At 32.2% G+C, this 25,205-nt stretch overlaps 2 protein-coding genes across 4 annotated transcripts; both read right to left on the reverse strand.

Annotated features, from left to right (window-relative positions):
- Window positions 1-402: 402 nt before the first annotated feature.
- On the reverse strand, window positions 403-936 carry LOC121222014 (uncharacterized). Its single transcript, XM_041101896.1, has one exon. It carries the CDS (start codon window positions 934-936, stop codon window positions 403-405), a length of 534 nt encoding a protein of 177 aa, XP_040957830.1.
- A 4,841-nt stretch (window positions 937-5,777) lies between these two features.
- On the reverse strand, window positions 5,778-12,471 carry LOC107913901 (probable plastidic glucose transporter 3). Of its 3 annotated transcripts, none has more exons than XM_016842570.2 (15): window positions 12,175-12,471; window positions 11,367-11,487; window positions 10,655-10,766; window positions 10,500-10,567; window positions 10,289-10,421; window positions 9,790-9,889; window positions 9,564-9,676; window positions 9,227-9,320; window positions 8,363-8,516; window positions 8,128-8,271; window positions 7,975-8,048; window positions 7,354-7,442; window positions 6,879-6,993; window positions 6,294-6,478; window positions 5,778-6,038 (listed from the first exon to the last, which is right to left on the reverse strand). In XM_016842570.2, exons 2-14 carry the CDS (start codon window positions 11,461-11,463, stop codon window positions 6,296-6,298), a joined length of 1,476 nt encoding a protein of 491 aa, XP_016698059.1. In that variant the 5' UTR covers window positions 11,464-11,487; window positions 12,175-12,471; the 3' UTR covers window positions 5,778-6,038; window positions 6,294-6,295. The 3 variants fall into 3 exon arrangements, with proteins under 3 accessions (XP_016698059.1, XP_016698058.1, XP_040958924.1); XM_016842569.2 differs by having other exon boundaries at window positions 11,367-11,534; XM_041102990.1 differs by having other exon boundaries at window positions 11,367-11,547; window positions 12,175-12,456.
- Between the last annotated feature and the right edge of the window lie 12,734 nt (window positions 12,472-25,205).

Raw genomic sequence — 25,205 nt, forward strand, 5'->3', positions numbered from 1 at the left:
CCACCTGCGCCTAATGATGATGTTGGTCGTCGCTCAGAACGTGATCGTCGACCTCCAAATAGGTATACCCCTAGGACAACACCATCGAACCATCAATTTTAGGGGTTTAATGCACTTTTTGTATAAATTTAATATTTCTAATTTAATATTTGCTTACTTCTGAAATTTTTTATATAAATTTAATTATTCTATTTTTTCATTATATTAAAGCTGAATCCAATTATGAATGTCTCTATTTTCGATATAATTTTAATAATTCCAATTAGGCACATGGTATTTTATAACTTAATTTGGATACAATTTGGATACAATTTAAGCATAAGCATAAGCCGAATAATAAAATTTATTTCAAATGAATTATACTTTTTATAACAATATACATAAAAATTTTACATCATTAGGTCAATTCTGACCCGATCCGGACGACTGTCCAACATGAAAGTTTCGGTTAGGCCATTTATTCCAACTATGACCACTTAACCTGCATATTCCACAACGCTTTCCGTCAGATTTCTCCCTAATGTTCATCTCATTACAAATTCTGCTTGACTGTGGATGGCCCCTTGGATTCCTCCGTAGCCCTCTGTCTGGGAGAAGCTCGAAAGTCATCGGCGACACCTCCCACGTAGATAGGTCAGGCAGGATGGGGAACTCATTCTCCCAGACACGCAATGTGGGCTCCAGCGTGTACACATCATCGACATATTGTTCAGCATCAAGGTTGACTTTAGCACACGCTGCCACGACATGCGCACAGGGATAATGAAGTGTTTCGAATCTCCTGTACTTGCATCGTCTGTTCCGGAGATCAACTCCATAGGACTTAGTTGGTATACCAAGTCGACAACTGATGGTCTCAGTAAATCGAAACGTTTCCAGTCGTCGTGAATATATTTCCACGTTCATTGACCTCGCCAACCGACGGTTTGCGACCATTGCATCCCTGACATGTTCGACAAACACATGTCCCGCCTAAATCTGGTCGACTTGCTGCTGACCCATTCTTGGCATCAAAGTAGCCAGCCTGTAGAAAGTAGCAAAAAATACTGATGCAATTGGAAGATGACGTGTTTTCAACAAGACAACGTTGATCCCCTCGACTAAGTTTGTGGTCATTTGGCCATAACAAAAGCCCTCGTCAAAACTTTGAGCCCACTGCCACGGCTCCATTGTGCCCATCCATTTTCGGAAAGATGTGTTTGTCTGCCTCTCCATGTCACTCTCAAGTCGGATCATTCTTTACCGAAAAATATGTGGCTCTAACTCGTACGCTGCATACGTATTAAGGAAAAATAAGTTCTAGTAAGTCGATAACATCAAACATTACAACTTATATTGAAAATATAAGGTTATCATTTACCCATTGCCACGACTTGTCTCTTCCAGTCAGCATTCTTATAATCTTTGTGGAAGTTAGCCGCAATGTGACGGATACAGTAATCGGATCTCCACGGCACACCGGAATGCCTAATAGCTGCAATTAATCCCTTCCTTCTATCGGAGATGATGCAAATGCTATCGTTCCTAATAACATACCTCCGCAAATTTGTGAGGAAGAATTTCCAAGACTCCATGTTCTCTTTATCTACGATAGCAAATGCTATCAGGAGCACGTTTCTGTTAACGTCTTAAGCAATCGTAATAAGTAGGATCTATGTATATTTTCTATACAGCCAGGTCCCATCCACCTGCACAAGTGGCTTGCAGTGGGGAAATGCCCGCACACATGGATCGAACATCCAGAACATTCGATGGAAAATCTTTTTTGCCGATTGCAACTGGTCATCCTGGCCGTAATATGGCATTGTCTGCAACTTAATCACAGTCTCCAGTACGTACTCTCGCATATCAGCTATCCAACCTTGAAGCTCGTTATACGACGAATCGTAATCCCCATACAGTTGCTCCATCGCCATCTGTTTAACTATCCATGCCTTCCGGTATGAGACTCGATACTGGAATCGTGCTTGCATTTCGGCAATCAGTATCGAAACTTTAATGGTCGGCATGTCCTTCACCATTGGCATGATACACGTACAGATAGTTTTCGAATAAAGTTTTCCATGATTTTCTATCATACGTGTTGATGTTCATGTATGAGGACCAACAAATTTTTGTATCTCCCACATCTGAGAACTTCTAATGAATGCAGCTTGTACCCGCCAATTGCAGCCTTTCGCTGCCTTCCAACACTCCCCAAGATATATTGTCAGAGTAGACACGGAGACTTTATAATCCACCGATATATTCATGTTGTACCATTTAATGGCATATACGCACTCTTCTTTACAGCTGAATCTCTGGCCTATGAATAACTCCTCATCATCAGATGTTACGGCCAGCCTGCGAGGATGAACTATTTCAGGGTACTCCGGGAACTCAGCTACATACGCTGCGTCGGAGTCTATGAGCGACATGTGTGGCCCAGGATTATTGTGTATCAAAATACGCCGCATCTGCTCCCCGACTGAAGAAGCGTTAATGCCTTCATCGTCAATATCATCAGGTACATCGTCTACATCGGGATCACCGTCACTATCGACCTCTTCATCCCAATGATCGCCACCTCTTTCTTCTTCGCCACCACATTCTTCTTCACCACCAACCATATCAACATCGGGTGTAATATTCAAGTCGATACCGATCCCACCCATAGTCGATTCACTATCAACGTATGATATTGGAGCTACCATCCACGGTTCTTGAGCTCCGTGTTCTTCATTAGATGCATTGACATCTTCATTTTACTCCATACCGGCTAACTCAGCAAATAAGTGAATCGGTGCATTCTTGTCACTCTCATTCCCACAGTAGAGATCGACCATTGTCTCCACGTCTTCATCCTCTACAAGTTCCATTTTGACGAATTTGACTGGATTTGTAGAAACTGGAAACTTGTAGAAAATTTTTGATATCCTTCTCCCACAACATCTAAGAATTTTTGCATTAATCATTGCCTTCATTTCATCGAACGAGACATTTCTATTAAATCTCATTGCTATTTGTTGCCGACATTCAAATACACATCCAACACTTGTTGTCAAGATGACTCCATCGAAATAAACGCATACAAAAAACTTAGCATTCATCTTCAATATTTAATCTGTCAAAAAATAAACAAAATCTCATAAAAAATCTCGAACGGTAAATAAATTACTTAAAAAAAATTAATGTTTCAGTATGCAATTTTGTACATGAAAACCGTTTAACCACTAATCCTAATAGCTAACACAATAATTATATTAATAATTTTATACTCAAAATAATAAACACTAAAATTATTAATTAGGGTTTTACTAAAAATAATAACTAACTAACTATAATAATAATACTAGTTTTTTACTAACAATAATACTACTAATTACATCTTAATACATTAATAACAGCTTAATACTAACAACAACAACAACAACAACAACAACAACAACAACAACAACAACAACAACAATAACAACAACAACAACAACAACAACAACAACAACAACAACAACAACAACAACAACAACAATAATAATAATAAACATAATAATAACTAAAACTATCAATTTGAGTTTTATTAATCTTAATAACTAAACTAAAACAAAAAATATTACAAAATATACAAAACAATAACAACAATATAATCAATTATTTTTAAAAAAAAACTTCTTTTTCTCTTCTCTTTCTCTTCTTTTCCGCAGCACCTCTACTTCTTCTTCTTCTTCTTCTTCTTCTGATTTTTCTCCCTTCAGTTGGACAGAGCTCGTGTTTATAACACGAGTAGTGCCGTCAATCAGTATGGCACCATTGGTGCCGCCAATCTCCTTGGCACCATTGGTGCCGCCAATGGCTTTGGCACCTTTGGTGCCGCCAATCACCTTGGCCTGACCAGGGTGTTGTCAATTCGGTGCAGGCTTTTTGCAGGTTTTTTTTCTTCTGTTTTTTTTTGTATATTTTGGTAAATAAAAAAATTATAATATTTTGGTTATTTTTTTATTTTTTTATAATAATTTTGTAAAAAACCCTATAAAACAAAAAAATACATGTTTCCTTCCTTTCTTTCTTCCCATTCTACGAAAGCAATTTTTTTCCAAGCACAAACCCCATCCATTTGTGTACACTCTCATATATATATATATGCTTAAAGGAAACAAAAAAAATTTGGAGTTGAAAGTGAATTTTCGAGGGTCAAAAACACCCGTAATCGATTGGTCTTGTCCGTCGTTGGTGGTCATTGGACAAAAGTGGTGCTGCCACTCGCTAGTCCTCCACCCCACTTGTCGCCTAACACGGCCTGACATATGCATTACAAATCCCCATAAATTACACCCTTAAATTTATTATTTTTTAAATGGCTGTATATGGCATGTTTTCTTATCGGATTTTTTTTAAACCTGGATATTGGGGCCGCCATCTATACACCCTCCATCCTTAAAAAATATATATTTAACATGAATCATATGCTAATGATGCCGCCACCCTATCTCCTTCCACTCTCAACAATGTTCAAAACATACTATTTTAGTAAATAATGATATTGATATACCATTTAGGTATTTAAATATTAATTTTGTATTATCTACGTGAAAAAGATATATTTTTCTTATTCTACAATAAAATTAATTATAAATATATATTTTTTAAATTTCGTATAAACCAATTCAAGCAAAATCCTTTAACCGTTTTATAAATTACATAATCAATCGTTAAATCAAAAGAATATATATCTACAATTAAACATAGCAATACTAAATTAGGTAATAGTGATTGACAGAAAAATATACAAAGCTATTGAATCCACTGTCCACACATACATTTTTGTATGGAAGGATTTGAATCGAGGGTGTTAGGAATTTAATCATTGCTAACACTACTAAAGGTTTCATTGGCATAATTGTTTTTTTATATTTAATTTTGGTGAGTTAGTAATTTCAACTCAATTGGTGTGTGATACCCAATTCACTAAAAAATTATAATAATATAAATTATTAATATTTGAGCACGTTTGCTTGATTTAATTAATTTTATTTAGAACTCTCAAAAAATAATTCTATTACATAAAAAATTGATTTTATTTTAAATATTTTTATTTTATTGAAGGTACATTTTAATAATTTTCTTCTGGGCTTGTTTGTTAGAAATATTAAAAACATTGTATTTAAAAGGTCCTCGTATCATGCTGCATATTATATTAAAATTCATATGAAATTTAAAATATATCCTTTTTAAAATTTTAAAAAAAAAATACAAATTAACAGGGAACGGAGCTAAAGTGCTAAACCCAAGTTTGAAAAAAGATAGGAACTTTTAATAAATAAATTAATTAATGGTTTAAGTTAATATAATTATCTGTTTCGACATCATTGTATGGTTGGTAGATTAGAAAGTTATTAATTTCTTTGCAATGTGGGCAATACATTTACAGGGACTAAAATCAGCCACTTTACCAATAATGCCTTTCATTGAAGCATAAAACAACCTTTGGATTTTGATGGCTCAACTCAAACAACAGTTAGAAATGTGGGAATTTGTTGGAAAAAAGCTCATTGCCTGCCCTCATTACTATATTGTCCAGTTTGGCAAATGCAAGCTAACAGGCACCTGTTTGCCTGATAAAACGGATCATTACTATATTGACTACCTTGAATTGAAGTTGAAGCGATCTGGAATTTTTAGACAGTTTCACTGTAGTTAATTTCTCAGAATTCATTGTCTATCCATGCAATTCATTAACAACAAAAATATCAGGGCGCTCAACTCAAAATATGACGTTCCATCCTGAGTAGAAGTTAAACATATCATCCAAAGTGAATCCCCCGTATATGCTATATTAATTTCTCCGCCAGGAAATGTAGTAATTCAGTATTCAAGGAAACAATAAAATAATTTCTCTTAAGAGTTACATGGGCTAGGAGAGTGAGCACCTGATGAATGTGTTCTTTTCGCTATGATCCATCTATGACATCATTTACCAAGGTCTGCATCTTTCGGATTGATAAGCTGGCAGGATTAGCGGCAAGAGATATTGGTGCAATGAAATACTTATATCCCGAAGCGCCCTGAAAAATAATAATAAGGTCAACAAAATCAGGAGTAGAGAATGAATAAAGCTGTTAAAGTTACACAATAAAACAGGTAAATTGTCTTGGCAACTTTTACATTTCCAAGTTTCTTCACCACTCTTGAAGCAATCAAACATACAACCTAATTGACTACAGGGGTTTCAGTCCCACAACTATACTGAAAGAACAAGTTCAGATAGCTATATATAATATGTTCATATAAATTCAGAACACGAGAAGAAACTGATATACCCCTATTCTGATGGAAGAAGTGCAATTTCAATCTCTTGAAGTGATTTTCCTTTTGTTTCCAACACATTTTTCTTTATAAAAAGTACTGCCAGCAGACAAAAGGCACCGAAAATCGAATTCAGGACTAATGGTCCAATCTGTTCCAGTAACCGCAAAAATAACAGCCCGACAAAGAAATTTACAATCTGTTACAAAAACCAAAGTCAGAGGAGGTTCATAAAGTTAAAGAAAAGGAAATAAGGACAAACAAAAAGAGAGAAACCCAAGATTCAAGTGCCTCTTCCACTATCCATCTTAAATACCAACAAATGCATTTGAAATGATTGCCAGTGCTGCGCTTGTTTGCACATTTAAGATTCAAATTTAAGAAAAAATGCTCAATATCAATAACCTAAAAGCTTCTTTACTAGGAGAATATTACGAAACTATCCAATATGAAAGAAGACTGACCACAATAGTTTAAGATACCCTAACAATCTTCATTCAGGCAATTGAACTTGATTAACTTGTTGGAAATAAGCAAAGAAATAAATCCCTTGTCTGGCAACAGAATATTGAGAGGAGGAAGAGTTAAAAGCTTGTTACCCAATGGAAAGCCATGCAAACTGACACTGCATTTGCCCTAACCCGACCAGGAAACATTTCTGATAGTAGGATACTAGGGACTGGTCCAGCTCCAATAGCGAAGGCCAAGACAGACCTGCATTATTACATCATTAAATTTTTGGTTGAGAGAATGCCACACTGCAAATTGAAGTTGCTAAATATAGATTTTTATTTAACTTTCATAAATTATGTAATAAGGACACCTTAAACACGGTCTACGGGACCCCGCTGAATTAAAAATTAATTTAATGTACTAGACATATTGCATTCATGCTCTTCATATTTCTCAGGTAGCAAATTATATTGTGTTCAACGATGCCAGATATAAATCATCTTGATGATGGATGGAGCAGTAATCCTACATATGTAAAGTAACACTAAGCCACAAAGGTTTAATAAGCTTATCTCCACTACGAAAATAAACATTTTGATATTCAAAGGATTAACTACTTACAAAAGCATGCCTCCAACAGAGAGATAAACTCCACTACTTCTTGAAACTAAGGAAGTAGCTGAAGTTATCTGAAGAAACATTGCCACTACCTGGAACACAAAGCATAAATTGGAGTTTGATTGGTGTCAAAATTGTATTGAACATGACAAAAGTTGTTAAGTTGAAGTCTAACAATCAGAAATATATGTACCACAACATAGCACAATCCAAAACCTGTTAGGTTCAAATCTAACAGAGAGTGTACCACACAAACAGCACAATCAACTATACAAATATCCTCTGGGAATCTCTTACACTATCACTGGCCCTAAATTAAATGAATTTGTAATTCTTATCCTCTCGTGGTCATCAGCAACTGCAAACTGCATTAATGTAGTCTATACTATAGAACAATCTTGCAGAACAAGAACTATCTGCTCTTATAATTGCCAGAAAAGTTACAGATTTGAAAGTCCAACCAAGTCTGCATATACTTTCGCTTATAGGAGTTGACAGTTAGCTACCAAATACAAACCCCAAACATAACTGCAGAACAGAATCATATTAGGAACTTCAATATTATACATATGCTCATGGCATGAGCCAAACAGTAAAAGACCAGCAAAAACTTTTCTTACTTACCATGCCTGAAAAGCTTCCAATGAGAAGTACCTTCCTTCCCAGTCTATCCATCAAAATCATTGCAACAAATGATCCTGGAGACATAAATAATACAGTTAAAGGAAAACTTCACAATGATGCACAAGATGGGTATTTGGTAACATAGCCATATACCTAACAAATTGGCAATTCCCACACATATGTTTGCAGACTCTGAAGGTACGCCAGCAGTTTCAAAGACAGTTGACGAGAAATAGAAAACAGCATTTATACCAGAGAGCTGTTGTAAAGCAAAAAGGGTAGACCCAATGAAAACAACTGCAAATAGAGAAGTTAACAAGTAATCATTTAGAAGGAAACGAGTAGATGCTACAACTGAAGTCTTACTGGAAAGTATTTGCATGTTCACCTTTACGATGATGGCCATAAAGTAGCTCTGAGAACTTGAATGTATCTGCCTCATCCCCTCTGTCTGACTTTGACAATTCAGCCATTGCACTTTTGACATATGGTCCTCCCAAAAGTTTTTCAAACTCAGCTTCAGCATCAGCAGCTCTTCCTCTCTGAAGCAAGTTTATAAAGCTTATAATATTCTACTGAGAAAAAAAATTCTTGAAGATAAACCAAGAGAAAGGATATCAAACTACTCATTCCCTCCCTCCCTCCCTATAAATAAAGATGATAAGTATATATTGGACAGAAAGAGCCCTAGAAGAGATGATGTTAGGGTATAGTGGAAGTCAGCATAATCCATAAATGAACCTAGCTTCCATGTTAGTATGTTATATTCTCCATCAAATTAAAATTTCAGGCTGAGAAGAGTTTGTTTAAAACAGTATAATGAGTCTGTTGTCCTATCTCAATATGTAGATACTTCTAAGAAATTACTTAAATATCTAATTCAGATCTATATCCACGCACTCAAAATTGTTCTTTTCTTTTTCAGTTCAATATTTCTTTACAAAAATGCTCAACTGTACAACTGCTTCATATTCAAATCTTGAATCTAATTGCAATTGAAATCTTAGAATTTTAAACTATAGAGTTAATGCATGGTAGAATTAAAGCTAACTGTTCACAGTTGCGGGAACTATAACTCTAAAATGTGAACATTATTTCAATATTCCTTCTTCTTTCTAGTAAATTTTAATAACATTCACATCTGTTACCTAGATCTAAGTTTTATTAAGAGAAGCTGAAACTAACTTATGCTGACCATCTAATGAGAGAATGTAAAATTATTATTACAGAATATGAAGGAAGAGCAAATCACCTTAAAAAGCCAATGGGGACTCTCTACAGAAAACTCCATAAAAAGAGCAAGTATAGCAGCAGGAGCAACAGATGCCCAGAAACATATGCGCCACCTGCACACATTATCAAGTTATGAAATATGTTATTACTCTATGAGTCAGCAAAGCACAATCCCGAGTTGTTAAAATATGTTCTTCTGATGACATTTTTTTGAAAAAGGAGAAAGTAACACCAAGCACATCCTCTGATGGTGGTGCCATCTTAAAGTTTGCTTCAAATGACCATAAGCAATCAGATTAAAACAACATTTTTGTTGATTATCATGTTCAAAACTACTATTACTCATGATTTCTTACCAACCCTCAATTGCCTTAGCAGGGAATCCAATAAATAGAGAGCCCATCAATCCTAGGCCTGTTGCAATTTGAGTGAAGCTTCCATATGTACCTCTTACATAAGCTGGAGAAACCTGTTCATGGATCACATTACTATTGGAAAAAGAACAAAAAAGAAAGGAGGAAAGAAAAGAAGATGATGTTGAAATATAGCAGAAAAATAGTTTATAGATCATCTTTTAGATACCTCTGTCACATAAAGAGCTGCCACAGCTGGGCCAATACCCATTCCAGTCCCTACAAATAACCTCCCCAGAAGCATGGCCCAAAGGCTTTTTGCTGTCGCACTGCAAGAATATTTTGGACTTATATATGTAAAAGCAGAATTTTATTAAGATTATTAATTTAGAAGACCACAACCTTGATGCCAAAGAGAACCCCTAACTTAATCTTTATCATTTAATATGCTTATGAGAACTATAGGAGAAAGGTAGGAGGGAACCGATATCTCTCAACAAAATGACTCAGGGACCCCAATTTTAACAAGATAAATTTATCAGTTAAACTCAAATTTTGTATTGTGAATATTAGTATTAGCTAAGATCCAAAAAGGAAAAGTTCTGAACAAACCCTCAAAGACATTGTCATTTTAAAAGCATGTAAGCATAATGGAATAGCCTATTTGAGATAAATTCAAAAACAAAAATCCTAGAATGTAAGGTTAGATGAAACAATACTGCAATTACCTCATTGAAGCCCCAATTATCATAGGCAAAGCACATAGCTGGAGTGCCCTGCGACGCCCAACTCCGTCTGCAATCAAACCACTGAACAGTGATCCAACAAAGGCACCCCCTAAACATGTACTTACGACCAGACCTTAATTTTGACAGAAGACAACATATTAGAACGATTTCACAAATAAGACAAGAACAACAAATTTATTGGCTCCGGTACCTTCAGCCATGGTATTCCCATGAAAACCAAGGTCACGTGAAATACTTTCTAGTGTTTCATTAACTACTCTGCATTAAGAACAACAAGCATAATGAATACATTATTGCCAAAATTCCAAGAAATACCAAAAAACAAAATTCTCAAATGGTACACACCCAAGATGATAACCATAGAGGAAGGAAGATAATGTTGCCACGAGTACATGCCGGAGTGAACGCTTCCAAGAAGGGACTCCAATATCCTTGCCCACTCCATTCAGCGAACGTTCTTAAAAGCCCATAAAAAGATTCAGCAAACTGTCAAACTTAATACTATTGAAACTAATAAAGAGTGCCTTCATTCAAGAAAAAGAAAAGCTTAAAACATATAAATGTTCTCCATTACTTGGAAGTGTCAGATATGGGCATTAGTTTGATACAAATATGTTGACTATTTTTTGAGATTTCCATGTATTTGTAAAGCGGTTAAATCCCCATGCTCATGTCAAAGTAAGACATGGGTGTCGACATGGGTACTTCAGGAAACATGAAAGTCAGAACAACATAGTTGTCAAGCGAATCCAACCATAGAAAAATTCATGCAACTAGTAACGAGGTACTAAACCCATAACATAAGAAAGCGAAAACAAAGCTTCAGGTTTCCACTTCATGCAACTTGCACTTTTTTAGAAGGTCGTTATATATATTGTTTCATAATTAGTGATTGCTAACCATTTTTATTATCTTAATCACTAAAAATGCATTTTGCACCTTCCAAATTAAAACATAGAATAATAATGAGAAACTTTTACTTACATGTCTGATAAATAAATTCACGACTTAAACCAAAATTAACCTAATAAAAAAAAAGAAGTAAAATAAAGAATACCTGGACCTTGCTCTTTATCAAAGGCATCGAATCCATGCTCTCTGGTACCGCGCTTGTACATGGAATAAGCATCGAGGTGTCGACCCCGCATTGACATTTCCACGGGTTATTTTAAACCACCCTCCAAAATTGAATTAGAAAATACAAATTTCTGCTATGTCAATTGCTCTGCAAAATTAATCCGTGCAAGTTTTTTTATTTAATTGATAAATAATTTAACCCCAAGGACTAAATCTAGTACAATTTTAAAATCTGTTACTATTTTTAAAAAAATCTGAATCGTTCACCTGAAACTACAAAAACGAAAGCATAGAAAACGTCGACGTTTCTGAAGGATCAAGAAATGGAGAAAGAACAGAACATATTAAATTGATCAATGGTTGAGAAACGGAGCAGAGGTGGATTTAGCTGAAAGACGGCAACGATTCAGATCGAATGTTAAGGAACTTACCATTCCGGTTCAGCATTAAAGAAGGAAACGGATTCAGATTAAGATTCAAGAAGAAGAAGAAAAGTGGAAAGCACTAACTAGATGCCATCGTTTGGGAATAGCGAAGGAACAGGACAGAACAGATCAAATTGATCGATGATTGAGAAACAAAGCAGAGCTGAGAAACGGCAACATATCGGGAAGATCGAATGTTAAGGAACTTAAAAGTTTAGAGATTCAGCATTAAAAGATGGAAACAGACTCAGATTTAAGAAGAAGAAGAAGAAAAAAGTAAAACAAATATTTTCATTTAGTTCAATTAAAGATAGCGAGCAACATAACAGAAACGACACGTCGTATAGGGAAGAAAAAAAATACCTGTAAATCGAAATGAGAGAATCAGCTTCCAAGATGCTCGATAATGGCGAAGATTAGAGATTAGAGCTTGAAAGTGAGGGGAAAAAAAGAGAGAGAGAGAGGTGGTAACAGACAAGAGGCTAAAATGCGCCGAGAAGGAAGGTGTCTGATGATTGCCGCTAACGTACGCACTGTCCACTCTTCTACTGTATATATTTTTTGGAGAAGTGTCGGCTTTTTCCAAGTGAAGACGAGGAAAACTACGCGACCATTTCGAATCCAACCCGCTTTCTTTCTGGAACAAATTCTCTATTTGCTAACCTGCGCGTCTGTTGTTTACTATTTCAATTTATAAAAATCCACGTGTCAGCATTACACCCCAAATGCCTTTTTTGGTTGTTTGTTTTATTAAAATATTAATTTAATGCATGGATGAATTTTGTTTTTCAATTAAAATATTTTTAAAAAAAAATTTAAGATATCATCTTATGTTTTAAAATTGTTGTTAAACTTGTTAATATAAAAAAAAACATTACGGATATTATTAAATTTTAATAATTTGATGTTTTAAACCTTTTAAAAATATAAATTGACATTTTAAAACATTTTTGAGTTAGTGCTAGTTTATTGAGAGTGTATACTTTATTTAATTAATAATTTCGAGAAATAATTTCGTTCAAATCATCATTATATCAAAATATAATAATTCACAATCTTAAATTTTAAATTTGATAGTATATTTTTCATTTGAAGGTTATATAATTAGACAAAGATTTTCAAATGTAAAACTAGAAAAGTTTTGAATATTTATTTGAATTTAATTTTAAATTAATAATTAAATAAATTTTACTTACCTTATTCATCGTTAAAAGATAAATTATGTCATGCATGCATATACCTTGTTCATTTAATATATATTATATATATTAGATTTTACTTAAAAATAATAATTTAATTATATTGGTAGCTATTTTCTAGTTAAAGTGATAATACTTGAAATTTTGAACATTTCTAAATGGATAATATTGTTTTTTTAATGTTAATAATATAGATAAATTTTAGATTTTAAGATTTAATAATTTGACATTTTAATTTTTTTTAACTAATCCTAGTTTATTAATAGTGTATATTTTATTTAAGGGAAGTATATTATGTAATGTGAGTGCATAAGTCCCATACACCGTCAATAAATAATAATATGACACTTCTCATTAAATAAAACAAAAAATAATGGAGGTCTTATAAATAAATACTAATAACTTTATTTAAATATAATTAAATAATAATTATTATAAATAAATATTAAACCCAAGACCCGAGACCCTAGACCCTAAACATAAGAACATAAAATCGAGAGTTATTAAGATTTATTTATAATAGTTATGGTTAATGTTTAATTATGTTTAAATAAAACTATTAGTATTTATTTACAAGTCCTCTATATTTCTTGTTTAATTTAATGATGATGTATTATGTTACTATTCATTGATAGTGCATGAGACTTATGTAATGATGGTGCATCAAACATTATTTATTTAATAATTATTTAATTAAATTATTTATTTGTTATGGATAATGATTTATACTTTTAAATGTATTTTTATTCATTTATTGTAAATAAGATTAATTTAATTCAAAGCTTAAATGTAGAATTTTGTTACCCTAATTGATGTTTAAATTAACTTAGATGTGTTAAATCACTATTTGGAGTTTGAACTGGGGAACAATTCTCACATCGGGGTTTAAACTTTTTTGTTCAAGTTAATTTTTAAACTTGATAATTGTTCTCACATTGGGACTTGAGCTTTTTTTTTGTCTATGTTATTTTAAGAAATAGGATTATATTAGGTGAACGGATCTAACTCAAAGAGATTAAGGATATTCTACAAGAGTAATACACATATGACAATATTATTGAATGAGCACTTGATAAGTAGCTTTCAAAATGGTATGTAATAAGGAAAGCTCAGTCATGGTACTTTAGTGAAATGACTCCATAACTAAATAATGTTGTAATTGATAGACGAATAGTCAGAATTTAATTACAATTTATTTGAATCCTGATTAGATATGTCCAATTGGTTTCTCCCTTAGCTCGGTACAACATTGATAGTTTGCATTTGAATAGATGAGATGAAAATATGAAAATGACAAATAAAATAAATAAATCGCATGTATCACTATCCACAACGAATGCGTTTTCTCGTTGTGAGCAAGAGATGACTTAGTTAAATTAATTTTTTTGAATTATTATTTAATTTATTGTAATTTAATAATTGAAGTTCGAAGTAAAAATTAAATTAATTAGTCGTCATAGTTTTATTGAACAATGTAATTAAATTTATTTACTCATAGATTCTAATACGGTAAAGTTATCATGGCTTTAATAGAATTAGAATTTAGTTGAGAAAAAAATATAATTAGAAATTTTAATTAAATATGTTTTAATTAATTAATATTTTAGGAATATAAAATTGGGTGATTGGATTGGTTAATTTACATGAGTTGGTTAAAGGTTCATATAATTGTATACAATACAAATAAGCCCATTTGATATGAGATGGGCAGCAACCCTAAGGTTCTAGAGGGGGTGTCTCACCCACCCTAGATAGTCTGAGGAGGATTTTTTTTTCTATTAAAATACTATTATTTTTCTTTTACTTGTTGAACTATGACTTATGATTTTCTCTATAAATAGAGACAATTTGCTAGGTCAAAGACACGCCATAATAAATGTCAACACTCTGTCAAAATTCATTGAGATTTATTTTTCTAAATAAATTACGTTTTTGAGAGAGTTCGTTTTTTAATTTCTAGTCTTTGAGAGATATATATTGATATTCTTATTGAGTATCAATAGACAGTTTTTATAGTGTTCATCACTTCATGAATTAGATCTCACACCCTAATCAAGCCAATATTTGAGAATAGCGGAGAAGATCGTGTTGAGAAATATCTTTTACCACCTATTCCTAAACATAGATATGAATTTGGTAAAGATTTTATTGCTATAAATAACACCACCATTCAGGTTTTAGAAAAAATTTAATTTTTTGCCATGCAACAAAATTGTTTTAGAGCAACATCCCTTTGATCTAAGATAAAATGGACAATTTGACAGATTTAGATCATATTATAAAATTTATTTTGGGTTCTCGTCCTCGATATAAAAAGGATGGGTAAAGGTCGTTAACACGTCAACATCTTCCGAACCAACAAGGGGTGGTACTTCATCTTCCCCAAGGTGTTGATATGCTTTTTGTTGAATATTGGCAATATCCCACATTAGGAAAAGATAGAAAGGGAGGGGGTTTGGTTTGTTATATATAGAACCCCTCCCCCTTTGGTTGTATCATCCCAAAATCTTCTCCTTTGTAATATTTCTAGAGGAAATATTAATTTGGTAGTGTCCGAGGACGTAAGCTAAATTGGCCGAACCTCGTTAAAACTCTGGTATTTTATTTCTTATTTGTTTGCTTTTATTTAATAGCTTTATGTTGGTTATATTTATTTAGTTATTATTGCTATAAATATCTAAGTGAGTTCTGTCTAGTTGTTGGGTTTTAAGCGGGACCATTGTGACCCCTCCAATTTAACTGGGAATTTTCTTAGTATAATTGTTGGCATAATAATTATCTAAATATTTCTGATAATATTGTTATTAATATTATCGTCGCTTCCGCAACAATTGGTATCAGAGCCAAGGTTTTGTAGTATGCTCTGTGTTTGCAGCTTAGTCTGATCTTACACATCAGAAACATTTCCTAAAGCTTGTGGGTATTCTGCATTTGGTGGCTATTAAGTAGAAGCTATGGCAAAAATGACAGAAGAAAAACCATCCATATCAACAACTTCCACTTCGTACATTTTGCCGAGGATTGGAACTGCAAATACGAGATTTGTAGTGGAAATTTTTGATGGAACAGGTCATTTCGGCATGTGGCAAAGTGAGCTTCTAGATGCCCTATTTCAACAGGGTCTAGATATTGCCATTGAGGAAGAAAAACCAGAAGGGGTTGATGATAAAGAATGGAAGACCATCAACCGATTGGCATGTGGTACAATTCGATCATGTCTTTCCAGAGAGCAGAAGTATATATTCAGTAAAGAGACTTCTGCAAGTAAATTGTGGAAAGCATTGGAGGAGAAATTTCTGAAGAAGAACAGTCAAAATAAGTTACATATGAAGAAAAGACTGTTTCGTTTCAGTTATGTTCCTGGTACCACGATGAACGAGCACATTACCAATTTTAATCAGCTGGTGGCTGATTTGTTGAATTTGGATGTGACTTTTGAAGACGAAGACTTGGCGTTAATGTTGTTGGGATCGCTTCCAGAGGAGTTTGAGTACCTTGAAACTACTTTACTTCATGGAAAGTCGGAAGTAACTTTCAATGAAGTAACTGCTGCATTGTATAGCTATGAACTACGCCGAAAGGATAAGTTGAAAGGTTCAAGTGAAGCAGCAGTGGAAGCATTGGTAACAAGAGATCGTCAGAAAAGTCAGTCTAAGGGGAAGAGAAGAAAGTCCAAAGGTCGAGTTGTTGCCAAAGATGAATGTTCCTTTCGCAAAGAAAAAGGACATTGGAAGAAAGATTGTCCAAAATTGAAGAAAAAAGGGAAGACTCCGCAAGATGCAAATGTTGCAGAATGCAATAGTGAAGCAGAGTCAGACTTTTCTCTTAGTATGACATCTTCAACATTACATGCAGATGAGTGGATCATGGATTCTGGTTGTTCCTATCATATGTGTCCCATTTGGGAATGGTTCTTTGAATTTCAAAAACTAGATGAAGGGGTTGTTTACATGGGTAATGATAACACGTGTAAAATAGCCGGGATAGGTTCAATTAAACTGAGGAGTCATGATGGATCTACTAGAATTTTGCGGGATGTACGATATGTCCCAAAGTTGAAGAAGAATCTCATCTCTTTGGGGTCGTTAGAATCTAAAGGCCTAGTTGTGACAATACGAGATGGAGTTCTTAAAGCAACTTCAGGAGCATTGATGATGTTGAAAGGCATAAGAAAGAACAATCTGTATTACTACCAAGGTAGTACAGTGGTCGGGACAACAGCAGCAGCAATTTCGAGTACCAAGAAGGACGCTGAGGCAACACAGCTGTGGCATATGCGTTTGGGCCATGCTGGTGAAAAATCCTTGCAAACTCTAGCCAAGCAAGGATTATTGAAAGGTACAAAGACTTGCAAACTTGAATTTTGCGAGCATTGTGTTCTGGGAAAACAACGAAGGGTGAAATTTGGCACTGGGATTCACAATACTAAAGGTATTCTGGATTATGTGCATTCTGATGTATGGGGACCGTCCAAGACTCCATCACTTGGAGGAAGACGTTATTTTGTCACCTTTATTGATGATTTTTCCAGACGAGTTTGGGTGTTTCCTATGAAGAACAAAGATGAGGTGCTTGAAGTTTTCCTTAAGTGGAAAACTAAAGTTGAAAATCAGACAGGAAGGAAGATTAAGGTTCTCCGATCAGACAACGGTGGAGAATATAAAAGCGATCCTTTCCTGAAGATATGCCAAGATTGTGGCATAGTAAGGCACTTCACCGTAGGTGGAACACCGCAACAGAATGGGGTGGCAGAGCGTATGAATCGAACGCTTGTGGAGAAAGTTCGATGTATGTTATCTAATGCTGGATTAGATAGAAAGTTTTGGGCTGAGGCTGTGATGTACGCTCAACATCTCATCAATCATTTGCCATCATCTGCTATAAATGGCAAGACTCCTTTGGAGAAATGGTATGGAAAACCTGCTACTGATTATGACACCTTGCGCATTTTTGGTTCTATTGCATATTATCATGTGAAAGAATCAAAGTTAGATCCAAGAGCAAAGAAGGCTCTATTCATGGGCTTCAATGCTGGTGTTAAGGGATATCGTTTGTGGTGTCTAGAGGCAAAGAAGACGATAATCAGTAGGGATGTTACCTTTCATGAATCTGCCATGTTGAATAAGGTAAATCCAGAAGGAGTGAGTAGTACTTCGCAGCAGGTGGAGTGTACTCCGCAGCAGGTGGAGTTTGAGCAGAGTGTGGTAATTCCAGCAGAAGGTACCACTAGTGATTCTTCATTGGCAGATGCAGAGTCAGATGAGGAAGAGGTTTCTACCCAAGAACCTCAACAGCAATCAGAGCCAATTGCAGTCAGAAGGCAGAGACGAGAAATTCAGAAACCAGCTCGTTTCACTGACATGGTAGCTTATGCACTTCCAGTTGTTGATAATATTCCATCCACTTACACCGAAGCCATTCAGAGTTTAGAGAATAATAGATGGTTAGGTGCAATGGAAGAGGAAATGCAATCTCTAGAGAAAAACAAGACGTGGAAGCTGGCACAACTACCAAAAGGGAAGAAGGCGATTGGTTGCAAATTTGAAGACACTATTGAAGTTAGTGTTATGAGAAGATGTTCGAAGATGTGGAATATCGCCAAGGTGGAGATTTGTTGAATATTGGCAATATCCCACATTAGGAAAAGATAGAAAGGGAGGGGGTTTGGTTTGTTATATATAGAACCCCTCCCCCTTTGGTTGTATCATCCCAAAATCTTCTCCTTTGTAATATTTCTAGAGGAAATATTAATTTGGTAGTGTCCGAGGACGTAAGCTAAATTGGCCGAACCTCGTTAAAACTCTGGTATTTTATTTCTTATTTGTTTGCTTTTATTTAATAGCTTTATGTTGGTTATATTTATTTAGTTATTATTGCTATAAATATCTAAGTGAGTTCTGTCTAGTTGTTGGGTTTTAAGCGGGACCATTGTGACCCCTCCAATTTAACTGGGAATTTTCTTAGTATAATTGTTGGCATAATAATTATCTAAATATTTCTGATAATATTGTTATTAATATTATCGTCGCTTCCGCAACACTTTTGCCCTCAAAGACCCCGACTGATATGCTCCATCCATCAGTTATGTGGAGGATGGTTTTGAATCTCCAAGCCAAGGTTTAAGAGTTGACTACACAATTACAATAAGGAGCATTTTTGCCTTATCATCTCAGATTTTTTATGATCACTCCTCCCTTCATTCTAATGTTAAAGCTACTTATGCGACTCTAAGCTACAGTATATTGTCGATAGTCTTCATACATCGCAACTTTTAGTCAACCATATCATGCGTATGACTATTTTATTTTTAACTACAACTTTCATTTTACATTTTGTGGATTTATGTTTGTGTTTAAATTTTAGTCCTTGATTTTAACTTCTCGTATGGTTCACTTTATGTTTTTGTATGCATTTCTTTGCTTTATTAAAAATATGAGTTTTGATGACTTTTAATATTTTATGTTATGACTTTATATTTTTCGTGACTTTTTTTATAATCATATTGTCTTTAGATCTCAAATATGAAAGTAATTAAAAACCCCTTTCATGACGCTTTTGTAGCTATATTGTTACGCCATATCAAAAAAAAATAAAAGTAACTAAGAATACATTTGGTGACATATTTTTTAAAATTTTTATGACGTTTTTAAAGGTCACCAAATTGACAAACTTTTTTTTTTTTTGTAGAATTTTGCTTAGTCAACGTGACGCTTATAAAAGTAAGAGCTAATAACACCTTGTTACCTTTTTAACTTTTTGCGGCGTTTGAAAGTGTCACAAGAAAATGATTTTTGTGATGTTTTGAAAGCGTCACTAAAAGTTTTTTGTTACTTTTACATGACGTTGTTCTACGTTTCGCTAAAAACATCACAAAAGCTAAAAGATTGTCTTTTCGTTACAATTTAATGTAATTTTCATGGCATTTCCAAAATGTCATGAAAACTCATTTTTGGTGTAATGATTTTTGTTTTACCTAGTCTGGATGTTAACACTCGACAATGTAAAACCATATAATTGACATCCATGACCTCCACATTGCAACATGCTCAAACATTGTCATTGGTATAATGTTAATAATTTCATTCTCTAGGTATGCCCTTTACACAAAATGCAAACATTCATTATAAATTCTATTATATTTGTTTACAATAATAAATATATTAATTGCATACGAAGAAAAAAAATACCTCTTCATTAGCTTGTTACTCAATTCCACATCACATCCAAGTAAGGTTCGTTAACAAGTATGATTCAAGCGATTTTTAAATTTGTTTAAATATGAAATGTAAGGGACACTACAAATATTCACAATTTGATACATTCAAAGATATTAAGTACAATAGCTTTACCTTCAAATAAGAAAAACTCCAAGGGATGGATGTCAATCATGACATTTAGATCCACAACCATGTTAGTAAAAGCATGCAACAACCATTTAATTCATTGATTCGATGTTGCATTGCCTTACAAAGTACCTTTTATAAATACCACAGTCGTCACCCCTAGCTGAATGTACCAACCAACTCAAAAGTTGACAATAGATTTAGATACATAGCATGAACATATTGTCAAACTTGTTTGAACATAACATTCCTCCTATCATCCAAAGCATCTGAGCTTTGGCATATTAGTCTATCTATTCGATAATTGTATTGGTTTAAAGGACCTGTTTGACAAGTGTCTTCAATCAAGTAAATTTCACCCTATTCCCTTTGTATTTCCTCCGATCCTAGTCTGGTCAACCACATTTCAATTGATAACATAATGACAATTAATATATATAGATCGATGCTACTCTCTTCAGTTACCGCATGTCAGGTGAAACATATTTTAATCAAAATAAATTCATACCAAACCCCTATATATATATATATATCTTAACTCAAATACTAGTTCTTATAGGACAAATATTTAGTAATAATGAAAATTTTTAACTCCACAAGCAGGATTAAGATTTTGTCATGTATTTTTAAGTTATATTTAAAAATTAAAAAATAAATGAATAAAACATGTGACAAAATCTCAACCTTGTCCATAGAGTTAAAAAATTCTACCACATGTGTACCAAATAATTACCCTTTATTGTATAAATAAACTTTCTACTATTATACCAAATAAATTAAATACACAATTTTAAGAGAGTTAATATGTGGGACACTGACAATGTATTATTTTTAACATTAATCTCATTATAGGTTCTTATCATATTTGCTATTTTTTATACAATGCCTAGAACTACCATAGCCCCTCTCCAACCCTTAAATAGGAGTATAATGCGCTTCAGCGCACTCGAACCTACATCCTTCTGCACTGCACTAGCAATAATGTCGATATCAATTGAGCTAATACTCAATCGGCGGCAATGTGCTTTTTTAACTCCACAAGTAAAATTAAAAAATTGACATGTGTCTCATTTTTGTATATTTATTTTTTAATATTTTACTATGCCGTATTGAACATTTATCATCACCCTAACCTTAGTTATAAAATTTAAAAACTCCACTAACAATACTTGGTCATTGTAAGGAGCAAAAAGTTTTGATATAAAACATATACTATGGTTTAGAATCTATAAAATTGTTAAGGAATAAATACTAAAATTATACATGAACTATGGTTTAATGTGCAATTGTATACATGAACTTTGATTTTGTTCAATTTTATACATGAAATTTTGATTTGATCCAGTTCTTGTAAATTATTAACACAATTATTGATATAACATAATTTTATGTTTATATATTGCATACATAAATAATTATATTTATCCAATATAAAAATAAATTGATGTATTTGTTTCTTTAAATGTGTATGATTAATTCAAAATTAAAGTTTTAAGTATACATTTGAACCACAATTATAGTTTCACGTGTATAATTGCATCAAATTAAAGTTAATATATACAATTGCACATTAAATCAAAGTTCATGTATAATTTTGAGATTTATCCTAATTATTAATTATAAACACATCAACACTTGATAAAAGCATGAATGTTTTTATACTAAAAGTTAAATTGTATTTTGCTTCCTCAAAAAAAAAAAAAGACAAATTAATCTTTGTAAATTAGGTTAAAGCATGCACACACTCACTACACATATATGTTTTTTTTTTAATTACAATAGCAGAACAAAACTTGAATAACAAACACAAATAGTGTGACTTTAACCCAAGGGGCAGTGAACACCCTTAACCATTGGGCCATCACATGAGATTCACTACACATATACATTTTTTAAAAAGTATATATTAAACATATAATATAATCTTAAAAAACATTTAAAGGAAAAACTATATTTTTTTAAAATAATATTTACCAATTTTATTTTAATTTTGATATTAACTGTATAATTTTTTTAGACTTGTTTTAAATTAACTATTTTAATTTTATGGTATAATTTACATTAACTATTTTAGTTAAAATTAAAAACAAAACTAATTTTAACCATATTTTTTAATAAATTAAATATGTTTTTACCATATCATAAACATGTTATAATCGATTATAAAATGTTTAAAACAATATTTATAAAGTGCTTTAAATATGATATTTTAATCATATAAAATCACTTTTTTACGCTTTTTAAAAATTTGTATTCTAATTCTAATGTTGAGCCGATTTTCAAATAAATTTTATTTTAATCAGTTTTTTAATTTTAATTTTAATCTTATAAACGTTATAAAATTGTAAACATTTTTAAATAAATTAAATATATTTTAAAACTTACCTTTTAATATATTAAATTGTTATTTAACTTATGAATTTTAAATTTTTTGTTAAAAATTATGTTATTTTTAAATAATTGTATAATATTAAAATGTGTTTTAAAATATAATTTAATACATAGTTGATATATCAAGTAAAGACACTATCCACTTATCATTATCATAATAAAAAATATTAAAAGAAATTCAGGAATAAATAAAAAGGCAGCAACAGGAAGCAAGGCTGTTGTTGGATGCTGGGAGACCTAAGACATGTGCGTACGGGGGGACTAGGGAGGAAAATCCGGATTTTTTTTTTTTTTTTGCGTCAAACGTTTCCATCTTTAATTGTTCGACACGTGGAAATGATAGCATTTATGATATATTAATTAATATTCAAAATAGTTGATGCGTCTAAATCAAATCATAATTTTGTTGGATGGGTAGAGTGGTGAACCGTATTTTCAACCCATTAGGTTAAATACCGATTTAACAATGAAATTAAAAAAAAAAAAAGAGTTCAAATTTTGATTATAAAACATTTATTAAATAAAGATAAATATGTTATTTTCTTTAAATAAATCTAGTAAGATATATCTATACTAATTTTTTTAACTGTTTACCATGTATATGAATTATTTGAAATATATTATATGTATAAATTTTGCGAGAAAATATTAAAATTCAAATAGTATTAAAAACTATTTTACACGGAAAGGTCATTTGTTAATTAAAATATATTTATTTTTATTACTATTTTAATAAAAATATAAACATATATTAAAAATAATAATATGATCATAGTTTTATTTAGAATAAAAGTTAGAGAAGTATTGTAAAAAGAACATAATGTTCTTTAATTTTCATGTAAAATTTATGGAAATAATAAGGTTTAAATAGTGTTAAATATTTGTTTGTACTAATAACATGTATAAGTTGCAAAATAAATAAATTTATATAAAGCTTAAGTCAAGAGTTAATAGCAAGTTCTATATTAAAAAATTATTTAATTTTAACCAACGGTTAAATAAATTAAAACACTACGTAAAATATAAAATTTAGACATTATAATGTTAAAATAATTCCATTATCGTTTTCTAATAAAAAATTTTAAATACTTTATGTGAAAAAAACTCACTATATTAATATTTAAATAAATATAAATATACAAGATATTTGTATTTATTTATATGTAAAATTTTCTAAAAGCATAAATATTAAAATAATTATGTAATTTCATTAAAGCGTGATATTAGAAATTAATTGTTAAAAAATGGAAATTAAATAAGATAAATTCCTTTTCATAAGTAATATCAAAATTATAGGAACTAACAAAGTTAATAATATTAACATATTTCTAAAGTTAGATAATATTTTAAATTATGAGGACTAAATGAGAAAATTAAAAAGGTGAAAACCTTTAATAAAATAAATTAAAAATACTGAGAGATTTATATTGCAAATAATCACTTCGTGTTTCTCATATATAAAAGATATTTTTTTTCTTTTTTTTTTTCATGTGAAATGGGATAGTTGGAAGATAAAAATAAAAAACTCGAGTTTCCTTTTTTTTTTTTTCCCTTGCTTCATTTCGTTGGTCTTTTAGTTTGTCTTTTAATCCGATGCGGAGAAATTCAAATGTTTTCAATTTTCTATATCGAAAATATCATAGGTCCCTAGTAATTATGTAGTTTCTAACGCCATAAAGTTTACATTTTTGTTAGCTTTGATGTCATAAGTTTTTTATATAACAACATTTAAAATGAATTTTTAAATGTTTTTTAATTTATCTAAATGCTTTTAAGTCAATCCAAAATATTTTTAAGTGTTTTAAACTCATTTTATATAAGTCTGGGATGTATCAAAACCCTGACCTAGTTGTATCGATACAACTAAGTTATTAAACAAAATTGTGAAGCTCTGGAGACTTTTACCCATGCATCCTATATTGATACAAGTTCACTTTTATCCATACAAGTTCACTTCTACCCATACATCTTGTGAGTTGTATCAATTCAAGTTTGTCTACAATACTTCCAATGACTAGAAATTATCTGACGACTATAAATGGTCACAAACTTTTCCCTTGTTATACATATACGTCAAGAACACTTTATGATACAAGAGATGAACATCTAAGCATAGAAATCAAAAGAAAAACCTCCAATTCTTTATTTTATCATTCTCTTTTATACATATCTCTTAGGTGCTTATTGTTAGATCTATTTATCATTCTCATTTTCTTTCTTTGAAAGAGATCTAACACTTGTAAACATATACATTTGAGAGGCTTTCATTGTTTACATCCTTCATATTTGTTGTAAAGCAATTGGAATGTACCCTCCAAGAGAGCTTGATTTGTGTTGTTTCTCTACTGCAAGAAGAAGCGTATTTGTGGTGGGAATCTGTAATACGACATCTGCCTATAGAACAGGTAACATGGGATTTATTTCAAAAAGAATTTCAGAAGAAATATGTTGGAGAGCTGTA

This window comes from Gossypium hirsutum, chromosome D10, assembly GCF_007990345.1.
Source record: "Gossypium hirsutum isolate 1008001.06 chromosome D10, Gossypium_hirsutum_v2.1, whole genome shotgun sequence".
Lineage (NCBI taxonomy): Eukaryota > Viridiplantae > Streptophyta > Magnoliopsida > Malvales > Malvaceae > Gossypium > Gossypium hirsutum.

What these genes read in the sequence shown, in the direction of transcription:
- LOC121222014 (XM_041101896.1), bottom strand. Translation starts at nt 936, where the DNA reads ATGGTCGCAAACCGTCGGTTGGCGAGGTCAATGAACGTGGAAATATAT.
- LOC107913901 (XM_016842570.2), bottom strand. Translation starts at nt 11,463, where the DNA reads ATGTCAATGCGGGGTCGACACCTCGATGCTTATTCCATGTACAAGCGC. An exon ending in TGATAAAGAGCAAGGTCCAG is followed by an intron (nt 10,767 to 11,366) that starts GTATTCTTTATT and finishes TGGGCTTTTAAG; the next exon opens with AACGTTCGCTGAATGGAGTG. An exon ending in TCTGTTGGAGGCATGCTTTT is followed by an intron (nt 6,994 to 7,353) that starts GTAAGTAGTTAA and finishes GTAATAATGCAG; the next exon opens with GTCTGTCTTGGCCTTCGCTA.